Here is a 13,990-nt window from a genome sequence, read left to right on the forward strand (position 1 = left end):
AGAAAGCTGTCAGCCTTCGTGCAGCAAGTGGGAAGAGGCTGGTGCAGCCCCCGTGACTCAGAGCTCAGAGTCAGACTTCAAAATGTATTAATTCTGAAATGCTGCAGCATCACAGAATAAAACACACATGGGAGCAAAAGGCATCCCTGTCCCGGGTTCACACCGTTTGTGATTCAGGCAGCGTGAGCCCGATGACAGAATCCCTTTATTAATCCAGAGGATATCCCTGCTAGAATTTGAGAACAGATATTCATCATGCAGATTTTTTTTTAACACTCCAAGAATGGAATTAGAATTCTATTTCTCTGATGCATAATATATATAGATTTTTAACATCTAACACTTCTATCATAACACTTGATCTATGTGAGTAAATCATTCACGCCAGTTAGATTTATCCTTTTAAAAGGTAACATATCTTTAGAAACTTATACACCTATATTTAAGAAACAAAAATATTAAAATACAGAGCTGTCCGTCCTTGCCATTTCTCTTAGTTCGACATATCCTAAGATGTGTGGCATGAGCTGACGGGTTTTGAGAAAAAAAATAAATTGGAGTTTTTAACCCCTTAATGACATGGCCTATTTTGAGCTTAAGGACCAAGCCTTATTTTTCAAATCTGACATCTGTCACTTTCTGTGCTAATAACTTTTGAATGCTTTTACTTATCAAGGTGATTCTGAGATTGTTTTTTCGTGACATATTGTACTTTATGTTAGTGTAAAAATTCCATCAATAAATTTTGTCCTCATTAGGAAAAAAAATCCAAATTTACTGAAAATTTGGAAAAATTCACAATTTTCAAACTTTGAATTGTTTTCTTTGTAAGATAGAAAGTCAAACACCACAACATAGTTATTAATTAACATTTCCCATAGGCCTACTTTACACAGCAATCATTTTTTAAGTGTTATTTTACTTTTTGCAGACTTCACAAAGTATATAAATTTAGCAGTAATTTTTCACATTTACTAGCAAATTTCAAAATCTAAATTTTTTAAGGACCAATGCAGTTCAGACATAGTTTTGCCGAGCCTGTATATCAGAATCCCCCATGAATTGCCCCATTTTAAAATCAGCACCCTTCAAAGTATTCAAAATGGCATTTAGAAAGTTTATTAACCCTTTAGATGTTTTACAGGAATTAAAGGAAAGTGCATCAAAAATTAGAACAGTTCCTTTTTTCTACTGATTTTCAATATAAAACCTTTTTTTTATATAAAACAGTAGGAGTTAGCAAAGAAACAAAACTTGGAATGTATTACCCAGATTCCGCAGTTTTTAGAAATGCCCCATATGTGGACGTAGCCTGTTGTATGGGCACATGGTAGGTCTCAGAAGGAAAGGAGCGCTTCTTGTCTTTTTGAATGCAGATTTGGCAGGAATAATTTTCAGACCCCATGTAGTGTTTGCAGTGCCCCTGAGGTAGCAGTACATTTGAAACCCCCAATAACTGACCCCATTTTGGAAACTACACCCCTCAGGGAATTTATTAAGGGGTGTAGTGAGCGGTTTGAACCCACAGATGTTTGAGGAATTTTTTTTAACAGTTTGAGTTCAATACGAAAAAAATCCAATTTTTCACATAATGTTTAGCTTTAGGCCCAGATTTATATTTTTTTACCAGTGGCAGAAGGAAAAAACGTACCCCATGATGCGTTACCCAGTTGCTCTCGAACACGGAAATGCCCCATATGTGGACGTAGCCTGTTGTATGGGCACATGGCAGGACTCAGAAGGATAGGAGCGCTTCTTGGCTTTTTGAATGCAGATTTTGCTGGAATAATTTTCAGACCCCATGTAGTGTTTACAGTGCCCCTGAGGTACCAGTGCATTTGAAACCCCCAACAACTGACCCCATTTTGGAAACTACACCCCTCAGGGAATTTTTTAAGGGGTGTAGTGAGCGGTTTGAACCCACAGGTATTTGAGGAATTTTTTTTAACAATTTGAGTTGAGAACGAAAAATTCACATTTTTCCAATAATGTTCAGCTTTAGGCCCAGATTTTCATTTTTCACCAGGGGCAGAAGGAGAAAACATAGTCCATAATGCATTACCCAATTACTCTCAAGCACGGAAATGCCCCATATGTGGATGTAAACTGTTGTTTGGGCACATGGCAGGGCTCAGAAAGAAAGGAGCGCTTTTTTTGAATGCAGATTTTGCTGGAATAATTTTCAGACACCGTGTAGTGTTTGCAGTGCCCCTGAGGTACCAGTGCATTTGAGACCCCCAACAACTGACCCCATTTTGGAAACTAAACCCCTCAGGGAATTTTTTAAGGGGTGTAGTGAGCGGTTTGAACCCACAGGTATTTGAGGAATTTTTTTTAACAATTTGAGTTGAGAACGAAAAATTCACATTTTTCCAATAATGCTCAGTTTAGGCCCAGATTTTTATTTTTTACCAGGGGCAGAAGGAGAAAACGTAACCCATGATGTTACCCAACAGGGAAATGCCCCATATGTGAATCTAAACTGTTTTTAGGGCGCAGGGCTCAGAAGGGAAGGACTTAGCATGTGGCTTTATGTACAAGCTGTGCGAAGTACATCAGGGTAAAACGTCAGGGCAATAAAAAAATTAAAATTTCAGGGACGTGTGGTAGATCTTAAAACACTCATTTATACAGAGGCCGGGTTGTGTGGGGCACGTTTCATACTGGTATATGGTGTCTTTTCTTATCCCCTGTTTGTAGCACACTCTGCACCTCTTTTGGGTCCTTCCCTTCGTCGCAGTGGAGGGAATTTCACTGAGAAAATGCTGCCCTGGTACAATTCTTGTGGCCTCGCTTCCAGAAGTACTGGGCCTCTCCCCCACCTCCTGGTCCCCAAATATTAGGTCCTTGATAACTTCCTCTTGAAATTCAAGGAATGTCCCCCTGTGGCCTGCACCTCGGAACAGCACGTAGGCATTATACAGTGCCATCTGTACGAGGTGCACGGCCTGTTTTTTGTACCACACCCGTGTTTTCCGCATGGCTCTATAGGGCTCCAGTACCTGGTCTGATAGATCGACCCCTCCCATGTACTTATTATAGTCGAGGACGCAGTCTGGTTTGGGGGTCTCTGCACTGGTACCTCGTACTGGGCAGGGGGTACTGCTGTGGCCGTGTATTGTCGTCAACATAAGGACATCCCTCTTGTCCTTATATTTAACGCACAATACATTGTCGCTGCATTGGGCCCGGCTCTCACCCCTTCTGAGCAGTTGCCCAAGCAGCGTCTTAGGGAGGCTTTTTTGATTTTTCCGAACAGTGCCACATGCCACTGTTCCTCTGGAAGCGAGGCACTGAAACAGGGGGACACTGGTATAAAAGTTATCCAGGTACAGATGGTAACCCTGGTCTAATAGTGGGTGCACCAGTTCCCACACTATTTTCCCTGTTACTCCCAGCACGGGGGGGGGGCATTCTGGGGGCTCAATTTTAGTGTCCTTCCCCTCGTAAATACGGAACTTGTGGGTGTACCCTGATGTACTTTCGCACAGCTTGTACAACTTCACACCATACCGTGCCCGCTTACTGGGCAGGTACTGGCGGAATTTTAGCCTCCCCTTGAAGTGTACCAGGGACTCGTCTACTGCAATGTTTATCTGTGGGGCATACGCCTGGGCAAACTTGGCGTTAAAATGGTCTATTACGGGCCTGATCTTATACAACCGATCGTAATTGGGGTGATCGCTGGGGGGGCACAGCTGGTTGTCATTGTAGTGCAGAAATTTTAAAATACACTCAAAGCGCGTCCTCGACATCGCCATGCGGAACATTGGGGTGTGGTACAAAATATCGGTAGATCAGTACGCCCTGATTGTTGGCTTCTTTATTAGCCCCATGGTTAGTATAAGCCCCCCAAAATTTTTTATCTCTGGTGCATCCACAGGGGTCCACTTATCGGGTCTGGCATAGCTGGAGGTGGGATTTTCTTCTATAAAATTCTGGGCGTACAAATTCGTCTGGGTAACAATGTGGGCAATGAACTCTTCAGAAAAAAAGAACTTGAAGAAGTCCTTCCCTCTGAGCCCTTCCGTGTCAAATTGAATCCCTGGGTTCCCAATAAAATCAGGGATCTGGGGTCTGTAATCTTCCGGGGTACTCCAGTGAGCATCTGATGCATTGGGGTCAGTGGCGGTCCTTGGACGCCTTCTCGGGGGTGCAGGGAGCTCAGACTCGCTGGATGAGGATGAGGATGAGGATGAGGAGTCGGAGAATGCCAAAAAAGTGGGGTCGTCATCACCACTACCTGAGTCCGAGTCTGATGCAATGATTGCATACAGTTCCTCTGAAGTGTACCTCCTGCGGGCCATATTTATATAAAATGGGGCACACGGGGAAAAAGTTTTATTAGATGGGACACTGCGGGATGGGGTGACCACGGGACGGGGGTCGGAAAGAACGCGGAAACTTATGTGGTGTATTCACGTAAGTGTTTTTTTTTTTATTTTATTTTTTTTTACACAGACGAATACACTGACACAACACGGACTAACGACACACTACACACTAGACGGACTAACGACACGCTACACTAACTAATAACGGGTGACGGGACAGGTAACGAAATGGGAACAACAGGAACTTTTTTTTTATTTTTTATTTTTTTATTTTTTTTTACACCAAGGGATACACTGACTACACGCTGCGCTACACTACACTGCTGATCGCACGCTACAGATCCCTCACTCACTACACTACACTGCACTTCTGATCACTCACTACACTCTGCTACACTACACTGCCTGATCAATCACTCACTACACTCACTACACTACACTGCCTGATCAATCACTCACTACACTCACTACACTACACTGCCTGATCAATCACTCACTACACTCACTACACTACACTGCCTGATCAATCACTCACTACACTCACTACACTACACTGCCTGATCAATCACTCACTACACTCACTACACTACACTGCCTGATCAATCACTCACTACACTCACTACACTCACTACACTACACTGATGACTAACACACACTACACTCCACTACACTCCACTACACTCCACTACACTCCACTACACTCCACTACACTCCACTACACTCCACTACACTCCACTACACTCCACTACACTCCCTGCCTAATCTACACACTAATCGCTCTTTTTTATCACAGTAGGTGCTCTATCTACAAGCACCGGATGCTTGCACATGGAGCCCCTACTGTAAACAGCGCGAAGTCCGCTGCTGCGCTGTGATTGGTCAGGGAGTTTTTCCCTGACCAATCACAGCGATCGTGGGGGAGGGACCGCTCTGATTGGTCCCCAGCCCGGACGCAGCACTTGTCTGCTGACTATGTCAGCAGACATCACTGCTGTGTCGCCGCGATTGTCACCGCGGCGACACTTTAATGGCATGACGTACCAGGTACGTCATGTTGCGGGAAGTATCCCGCTACCATGACGTACCAGGTACGTCCAGGAGCGGGAAGGGGTTAAAAGCAGTTTTCCCATATAATTTATTTTAGACAGCTGGCAATGGTAAAAAATAATAAAACAGCTGATCGGGGGAACCAGAGTGGTGAACCCCTGACTATTGATGACTATTCTGAGGATAGATCAATAGTTAAAGAGTACCTGCACTTTTCAGAAACTTTTGACATGTCAGAGAGACATGTCAAGAGTTTTGATCAGTGGATATTCCACTGCCGAGACCCCTAATAATCACTAGAACCAGAGTGCTGCAGAGCTCACTTGAACGCTTTGCCCCTTCAGACATCTTTGATCATTTTCGGCTCCTCACAGCAGTTGAAAACAGCCCCATAAAGGTCTATAGAAAGAGCCATACAACTCTATGCGGGTCATCATCTGCTGCTGAGAGGAGCTGAAAAGCAGTGAAGATGGCCAAGGGGTCACAGCACTCAACTGACTCCTGCAGCTTCCTCAATCTAATGATCAGAAGGGGTCTCAGCAGCAGGACCACCACTGATCAAGACTTTTGACATGTCAAAAAAGTTTCTCAAATGTGCAGTTAGACTTTACATCCTGAAAACACCTGTAATAGCATTTGTTGATGTCAGATTACCTGAATGGATTTTAAAATTCTCCACGGGCACAGAGCTGGCTACTTTTCCAATATGGGAAAGCATATCTTCAGGAATCCCAGTGGGGGGACAGGTCATGCATTTAGGTTCTCCCTCCAAGGTGAAAAAACCTGGAAGGAAAAACACTAAAAATTCAGCACTGTGGCCCTCTTCATTATCGCACAAGCCTACATTAAGATTGGAGAATTGCTCCTACCAGGCCATGGGGAGTCCAGCCAATGTTTTATATTAAGTATTTTCTTGTCTTTGGACTGTGTATATGATTCTTCGCAGATCTTGTCATACTTGGCAATCTCTTCCTAAGACAAACATGTTTTGAAGAAGTATGAAATAGACTTTGTATACAATCAGTATTCATCATATACACAATATATAACATATATGGAGACTAGTCAACAGCAACAGAGAAAAAAAATAATTACATGAATTAAGGGATTTTGCCCAGGTTGCAACAGTACTTGCAACAGTTATTCAGCATGATATTCCAGCATGGTGCTAAGGAACCTATTCTGGTACAGTTTAATCACCCACATGCTTGCAGTGTTTTGTGCAATTGCAGCACCATGACTGGTCACTAGTGGTCATGGGTCCCCTTTTCATTCATGAGATGGAGACATAGTGATAACTCTATGATGATGTATCTGCTGCCTGGGAATGCAAAGGTTCACATAACGTTAATCAGATGTGGTTAGTTCAGAAATAATCATGTGCTCCTAAGTCATGATTGGTCAGCTTGTATTTTAAATATTCCGTAATGTTTGATGTCTGTAATCATAGTCTGTAGTGTAAGGGCGGTTTTTCCCTGAAACATAGGTTGGTCCAGCAGCTTTTAAAATCTAATAATAGGACAAAAGAGTTTATTCACTGGTGCTGGATATTAGCATTTATTCTTCTAGTATAGTCATATTAGAGAATTTTCTGACATAAAGGAATAACTTCAAAGTTGTGATCTCATAGGGACCCTATTGAATGACTTGTTTTTCTTTTATTTCAAGGGGGTCACTACCCTGGATGAGGAAATTACATGGTCTGTTCCATGCAGGCTCTTTACAGGGAGCATATATTTATTTTCAGCCCCACTTCAGCACTATTCACCAGTCAGGTTGCTGGAATTCTGAAACAGACAACCCAAACAAACAAAGGGGGAACAAACATCAATTTACTGCCAGAGGATGCCATCTCTGGTCACTGGAGTCACCATCATTGTGTAGAACTGGTATCTGACCATTATATAGTGACCTCTTTATTTAGAGCTATACCATAGCTGAGATGCTCCAAGCATGCTGTGTTACACAAGTGGTCTTACAAAGCTTTATATAATATACATACAAACTTTCCTGTAGGTGAGGGGGGGGGGGCAAATTCGGAGTTTGGCTATATGGCCCCATACGTTCTATGTATGTCCCTGATTATAGTAGGTCATAAGTAGCCCTCAAACCAAGTGTGCATTTTTATGAAGGGGTCAGTGGCCAGTGCTCCAATAAGGGGGTTTCTATTGCCTTACTGCAGGGCCATGGCCAGCTGGTGACAACACAGGGGGCACTGGCAGCTGCATAATAGCGCAAGGGGCCCTAGAACACAGCACCATAGTATAAGAATGGCAACAGTCTATTCAGACATTTACATGTGGGATAACAAAAAATATATATATATATATATCACTTGTCGTGGTAAGCCACATCCCAAAACCATGTCCCTTTTTGCCATGGCCAGTATTTTTTGGTGACAAAAGTGGCAACCTTACCAAAAGGGAAGCGGTGAGCATCTGTCAAATGATCATAGTGTGAAAGGTGGGCATTTGCTTTAAAACTAGATTAGTATACTGCACCTCAAACTCCTGAAGAGAAACAATGCCCTCAGAAATCAACTTGTCAGCATACTTCTTTAAAACTGGAACCTGCTTGTGGATCTGCTTGTACATTAGTGGTTGAGTGAACATGGGCTCATCCATTTCATTGTGCCCACTACGTCGGTAGCAAACCTATAAAGCCAAGAAAAAAACATAACAGGTGTCAGATATGAAGAAGAATATGGCACACCACCTAGACATAAAGCACAAGGAGCAAACTAGTTGAACTTTTAGAAGTTAGGGGGTAAATATTTCTTCTTCTGAACAGGATCACAGAAGAGTGCACCGCCATGGTGTAGGAGTCTTATATAGGGCATGTAATACTCCCTGGAAAAAAGCCATACAAATAAGCTATGAAATAATCCTCCATAGCACTACTTAATGGAATGGTAGCTACCCTACCAGTATCCGGTAGATCTACTGTATCCGGTCTTAAATATGACTAGTGGTGGGAGTCTTTTTCCCACGGAGCATTGCATGACATTATACATATAATGGCTCCCTATATCCTTGTGGTGCTCTATAGGAGGAGAAATATCAACCCCTTAGACTGACACTGCTGGCCTCTCACCTTGATTCTACTGTACACTGATGAGGGGCAATAACCACAAAGCAGCTGTATATATTGACATTTTGGACATCCCTAGTCATATTTCAATGCCAGTTAAAAGGTCAGATAATGATTCATAGGGTAGCTACCATTCCAGTAGGTGGCGTTGTGCCGGATTATTCCATGACTCATTTGCATAACTCTTAAGAAACAAAAAGACAACAAACTTGCTTATTTGTAACTGTGAGAATTTTGAAAAGTCAGTAAGAATACCCACCAAATCCACCACTACATCTTTGTTAAAGGTGTTTCTCCACTCCGCTGCGACACTGCACACATGCATTACAGCTTCAGGATCATCTGCATTTACATGAAATATGGGCGCATTAACAACACGAGCCACGTCAGTAGGGTATGGAGAAGAACGAGCCATGCGAGGGTCAGTGGTGAATCCAATCTGTACAGAAACATCATGACATTGATAACAGTCATGTTCATAATGTTGAAAGCTATCTACCTATCAATCATACAGAATGTGAAAATTCAAAAACATCTGGCTTACCTGATTATTCACTACAACATGAATGGTTCCATTGGTGGTATAGGAGGGAAGGTCGCTAAGATGGAAGGTCTCATACACAACACCTTGCCCTGCAAATGCTGCATCCCCATGGACTAGAATTGACATTACCTACGAAAAATTAAAACACTGTCATCTAGAATGAAGATCATATAGGAATAATTTTTATAGTTCTACTGTATCTCTCAGAATTCACCTTTTTCCCTTCATTGTCACCCCGGTAGAACTGCTCCGCCTTAGTCTTTCCCTGAACAACAGGATCCACTGCCTCCAGGTGAGAAGGATTTGCAACCAAAGATAGGGTAATTTTGTTGTTTGTGGCTCGATTAATACGCTCATGATACATTCCCAAATGATACTTCACATCGCCTGAACCCTTGAAAAGGTAATTTTTTTTTAAAAATTCAAAAATGCTATGAAATGATGTTACTAGAGTAGAAGTCCAGTTACACTTTCATAGGAAATGCACATTAAATATTAATCATGAAATAAAGAAGAAACAGAAAAGAGAAGACGATTACCTCATCTGAAGCTTCCAGCTTAGGGTCAAACTGGCAAAAGATCTGTTCTAAATCTTTACGGATTACGTTTGCCAAGACATTTAGTCTCCCTCTAAAAATTACAACAAAAAAAAAAAAGCCACAAATCTTTAACATTTGAAGAAAACGAACCCATCAACTGTGCAGCGAGAAATTAATATTTCAGGGGGAGCAGTGAGTGAGGAGACTTAAAAGGCCATTCGTGCTCTTCTGGGTAATATGCGAATAAGGGAGATGGAACAATACCTCTGCAGCACCACCTATTGGAAGGCAGCATTCCTTCAGATCAATGTTAGACTCTTTATACAAGCCTTATAACAATGACCGGGAATTGAAAGCAAAGCCAGACTCTATACACAGACAGCTTTTCGGGGGGGGGGGGGGGTGCACAGTACAGTCAGAAACACTATCTTTTCTCCTTAGGGACAGCAGTGAGTGAGGAGACTTAAAAGGCCATTCATATGTGTCTGGGTAATATGCGAAACCAGAAACCTACTGCACATTGATGAGGGCAAACGCCTATCCCCACACGACCATTAACTACGATCACGGTTGATGGTCACCATCGGTCCTATAGACTATATATATGAAGAGGCAGCACACAAGCTCAGCTGCTGCTCCATTCAGACTCCTCCTCTCCACAGTGGTGCCAGGGAGGCTCTAGGGCTCTGTTCTAATAATCGGTGGGGGATTAGCAGGGGGATTGCAGCGATCATACATTTACAACCTCTTATGTGGATACGTGCTAAATGTACTTTGGAAAACCACCTTTAATATATTGTGATTCATGAAGTCATGAAGGCCTTAGGCTAGCCACACATGGGATAGCCGTGATTCACGGCCCAATATAGTCCTCACTACCATGGAAAAGCGCCGTGGACGCGAGGCATTTTCATGTGAAAACAGCCTTGCATCACTGTGGGGATGAAGGGAATTCCCACCGCGGCTGTCACTGCCATGGCAGAGGATCGTGGGGTTCTTCCACTGCTTTCAACAGGGCCGGCGCTGCTGCCGCTGCCAGCCCCATTGAAGACAAAGGGGCTGTGATGTGAAAGCACACAGGAAGATAGAACATGCCGCATTGTGTTTTCCGCATAGCATCATGGTACCATGTAGGAAAACATTGCTCATGTGTAGAATCCCATTCAAATGAATGGGGTTCATATTTGTGCGTCTCAAAACACACAAATCTCGCACGACTTTCTCGGGCTTGTGAAACCAGCCTCAGAGGGACATTCACGTCTCCCAATCCATAGAATACTGAATAACTTGCTGATCATTGGGGGGTCCACCCACTGGGATCCCCTTGATCCTGAGATACCACTACTGGTGTGTTCTGAAGTTTAGGCAGTGGTGACCAAGCATGCTCTATTCACTTCAATCAGACCACTGGAGATTGCAGAGTTTAAGCACTCTGCTATCTCTGGGGGTCCCAATGAAGTGAATTGAGTGATGGCTTACATGCACGGCCACTGCTACCTCAACCTTGGGGAAGGTGCCAGGAAGGAAATCCCTACTCTAAATGTGTTTTGAATTTCTCTGTTCTATGTGCTGAAATTTAGTACATAGCTCTTGTTGGGAGGCTTCTTGTTTATCTGTATTACACCATGACGTCTTCCCTGACGTCTGCTGTGAATTCTGTTTTGTTACTTATTTAAGTTATTGTGCTGCTTTAATACAGCATAAATGACGACACGACAATATATTTTATGGTAAACTTTTCATTAACTTTTTTTTTTTTTCCTTCAAAACAATAAAGAACTTCCCATCTTATAGAGCGATGGGATATAGGTATGATATACCACTCACCTCAGAAGGTGGGAAAACTTCTTTAATGTACAATGCCACAGGGTCAATCTGCAGTACTTGTGATTGGATGAAATTTTACAGATGAAAGACTTCTGTAAATTAGCACGTGACTTTAGTGATATCAGTGGGTGTTGTAATACTCAAGTACACGCACTGATTTGCAGTCTTGCAGCGCCTATCTGAAGTACGGTACAAGAGCTTTATGGGGCTTATTTACTAACACTATCTAAAGGTTAGAGAGTGCACACAGACTAGGACAGTCTTATATTATTCATATATTTGACGCATTGTAACTGTTGAATTTTAGGACTTTAATATAAGTTTTGACTACCAATTAGTTGGCTTAGATTTTGCCAGAATTGACAGCGGCATTTAAAGGGTTGACAGCTCCAATAAGCCACGTTGCTTATCGGAGTGGTTGCCGCTGGGTACCAGCTGTAATAAACAGCCGGCGCCCGCGTTGTATGAAGAGCGATTGCCCCACGAGCTCGCTTTATCCATACCCCAATACTGCAGGATGTAAATCTACGTCCTATAGCAGGAAGGGGGTAATACCATGATGATTCTGACAGGTTCCCAAAGAATAGTATAGAATATATAAATGTGGGTTCTCTAAACTAGATGACCTCTTTAAAATGTACTGAAAATTAACCATATAGAGCACTTTCCAGATATAATAATTAGTTTTGCTATAAAAATTGATGATTCTTGTTTTGAACATGCCCTTTGTGATAATTAGCATACCTATGAGGCATCCCCAAGATGACATACTCCAGTCCCATCTCACTCGACTTATCAATGATAGCTTTCAATGCAGGGATCATTACTTCACAGCCTTCCAAGCCAAACCGCTTTTCTGATGACCACTTACGAGCTAGGAAGTCCTCAAACCTCAAGAAAATAGGATGCAATAGTCTGAGTGGTCTACATTTTAGGTAAAGACAGTACAATTATTTAACCACCCAACAGTCACGTTAAAATTGGAAAAATACCCCCCAAAAGGTCACTTATGTTGTAGATTTTGAATGTCTCATAAATAAAAAAATCTACAATAAAAAAAAAAAAAAAAAGTTTCCAAAACACACCTGTTAAAGTGCTATGTTTTGGCCATGTTAAAAAAATTCGACAAAGATGAATCATTTCAGATTTATTTCCACCCTCTATGTAACCCATTATCTGTACAATTCCATTGAAAGACAAACTGAAATCATTTAGGATGGACAAATATAACTAGAATGATGAAGTTGCATAAGCGTGAGTACCCCCCTTTATTTGGGGATGTGGTTGTGTTGAGTTTTATTGTGATTGCCTAATTCTGAAGTTAAAGTAGTACTCAGTACGCCGCTAAAATTATGCAAAGTGGTTCTGATTTATCCCATATAAAAGTTCAGTTCTTCTAGGAGAATATTCCTGAAATATTCTTAGCTGCATTTTTCAGCAAAAGCCAAAAAGTGCTTACTGCACATCAAATTCGATGCAGGTGTCCAAAATCGCAATGCTTGTGTAAATGAGACCTAAAGGTGCATTCTCATCATGGAGTGCTGTCATATCACCAACATATGCCATCAATTTATGACTGATGTTGTTACGACTTCTGGGACCCCCACCAATCCTGAGAATGAACGGGCTACAACACTGAGCGCTTAACACTGGTGCTTCGGCCACCCATGTGTGGCTTAAAAATACTAGAATATGGTGCTCTTCTAACCCCCCATTTTTTAGCCTTCCTCTTGAAGTCCTCTCTTTCTTAAAGTACATAATTTATTCATCAACAAACTGGATAAGTAGTACATTTTTTTTCTTGAGAAGGCTTTTTTTTCTCCAGGTAACCTCAGAAAATCTGGCCCCCCTCAAGGATTTCAGAGATTATGTTTTGTTCCAGTGTTCATCCAAATAGGAAGAAAAGAAAAGTTGTCAGAATTAGCTGCTAATACCTTGTTGAACGCACCAATCTTGCTAAAAGGGTTCTCTTTTCCTCATTTGTAAATTTCATTGAGCCTGGGGTCTCAAACTTTTGTCTGATCCACTGGCACTGCTCTACATCATTGATAAACATAAACTCCAACCCAATGTGCTGGCAGTATGAATTCTGTAAGACAAAAACCCAGGCAAAGCATGGAAACCATCATTGTCATAAATTGGTTAATAATCAATTTGTTCACAAATCAGGAAGACAACCTGGGAAGGAATTTACCATTATTCAAGTTGAGGTTGTACCCACAAAATAACTTACCTCCAGTCTTCTAATGATTTCTCTTAAAGACAGTGAGGTTTCACTACCACCAATGTAAGTGGTCGTTGGAAGCCGGAAAACTTTATCCAGGTCACCTTCGTGCAAGCCATAAAAACCTAAGATTTTTTTTTTTTAAATAAAAGACAAAAAGTAAAGACAGTAGAGATACAAAAGTAACAACAAATGACAATATGAATAAAATGTTAGCAGCTCTGGGGTAGCCATGCAAATCTGCTTTATTGATTCTAATTGAACAGGACACGTGCTCATCATGGACATGCTTGTTTTGAGTGGTTATCAAAGTACAGAATAAAATAGGAACATGAAGTTAAAATGATGGGGAAAAAAAATGCACAAAAACACATCACACAAGACT

General features: G+C 41.9%; 1 protein-coding gene across 2 annotated transcripts in view; it reads right to left on the reverse strand.

The window, feature by feature from the left end:
- OGDHL (oxoglutarate dehydrogenase L) overlaps positions 1-13,990 on the reverse strand; it is a 92,000-nt gene that overhangs the window by 41,598 nt on the left and 36,412 nt on the right. For both annotated transcript variants that reach the window (XM_066600418.1, XM_066600419.1), the window contains exons 5-14: positions 13,615-13,730; positions 13,316-13,470; positions 12,126-12,272; positions 9,555-9,645; positions 9,230-9,409; positions 9,016-9,144; positions 8,731-8,910; positions 7,883-8,035; positions 6,251-6,353; positions 6,036-6,164 (exon numbers count right to left, since the gene is read on the reverse strand). In XM_066600418.1, the coding sequence (XP_066456515.1) occupies positions 6,036-6,164; positions 6,251-6,353; positions 7,883-8,035; positions 8,731-8,910; positions 9,016-9,144; positions 9,230-9,409; positions 9,555-9,645; positions 12,126-12,272; positions 13,316-13,470; positions 13,615-13,730 (1,383 nt within the window). The remainder of the gene's footprint in view (positions 1-6,035; positions 6,165-6,250; positions 6,354-7,882; positions 8,036-8,730; positions 8,911-9,015; positions 9,145-9,229; positions 9,410-9,554; positions 9,646-12,125; positions 12,273-13,315; positions 13,471-13,614; positions 13,731-13,990) is intronic.

This window comes from Eleutherodactylus coqui, chromosome 4 (assembly GCF_035609145.1).
Source record: "Eleutherodactylus coqui strain aEleCoq1 chromosome 4, aEleCoq1.hap1, whole genome shotgun sequence".
NCBI lineage: Eukaryota > Metazoa > Chordata > Amphibia > Anura > Eleutherodactylidae > Eleutherodactylus > Eleutherodactylus coqui.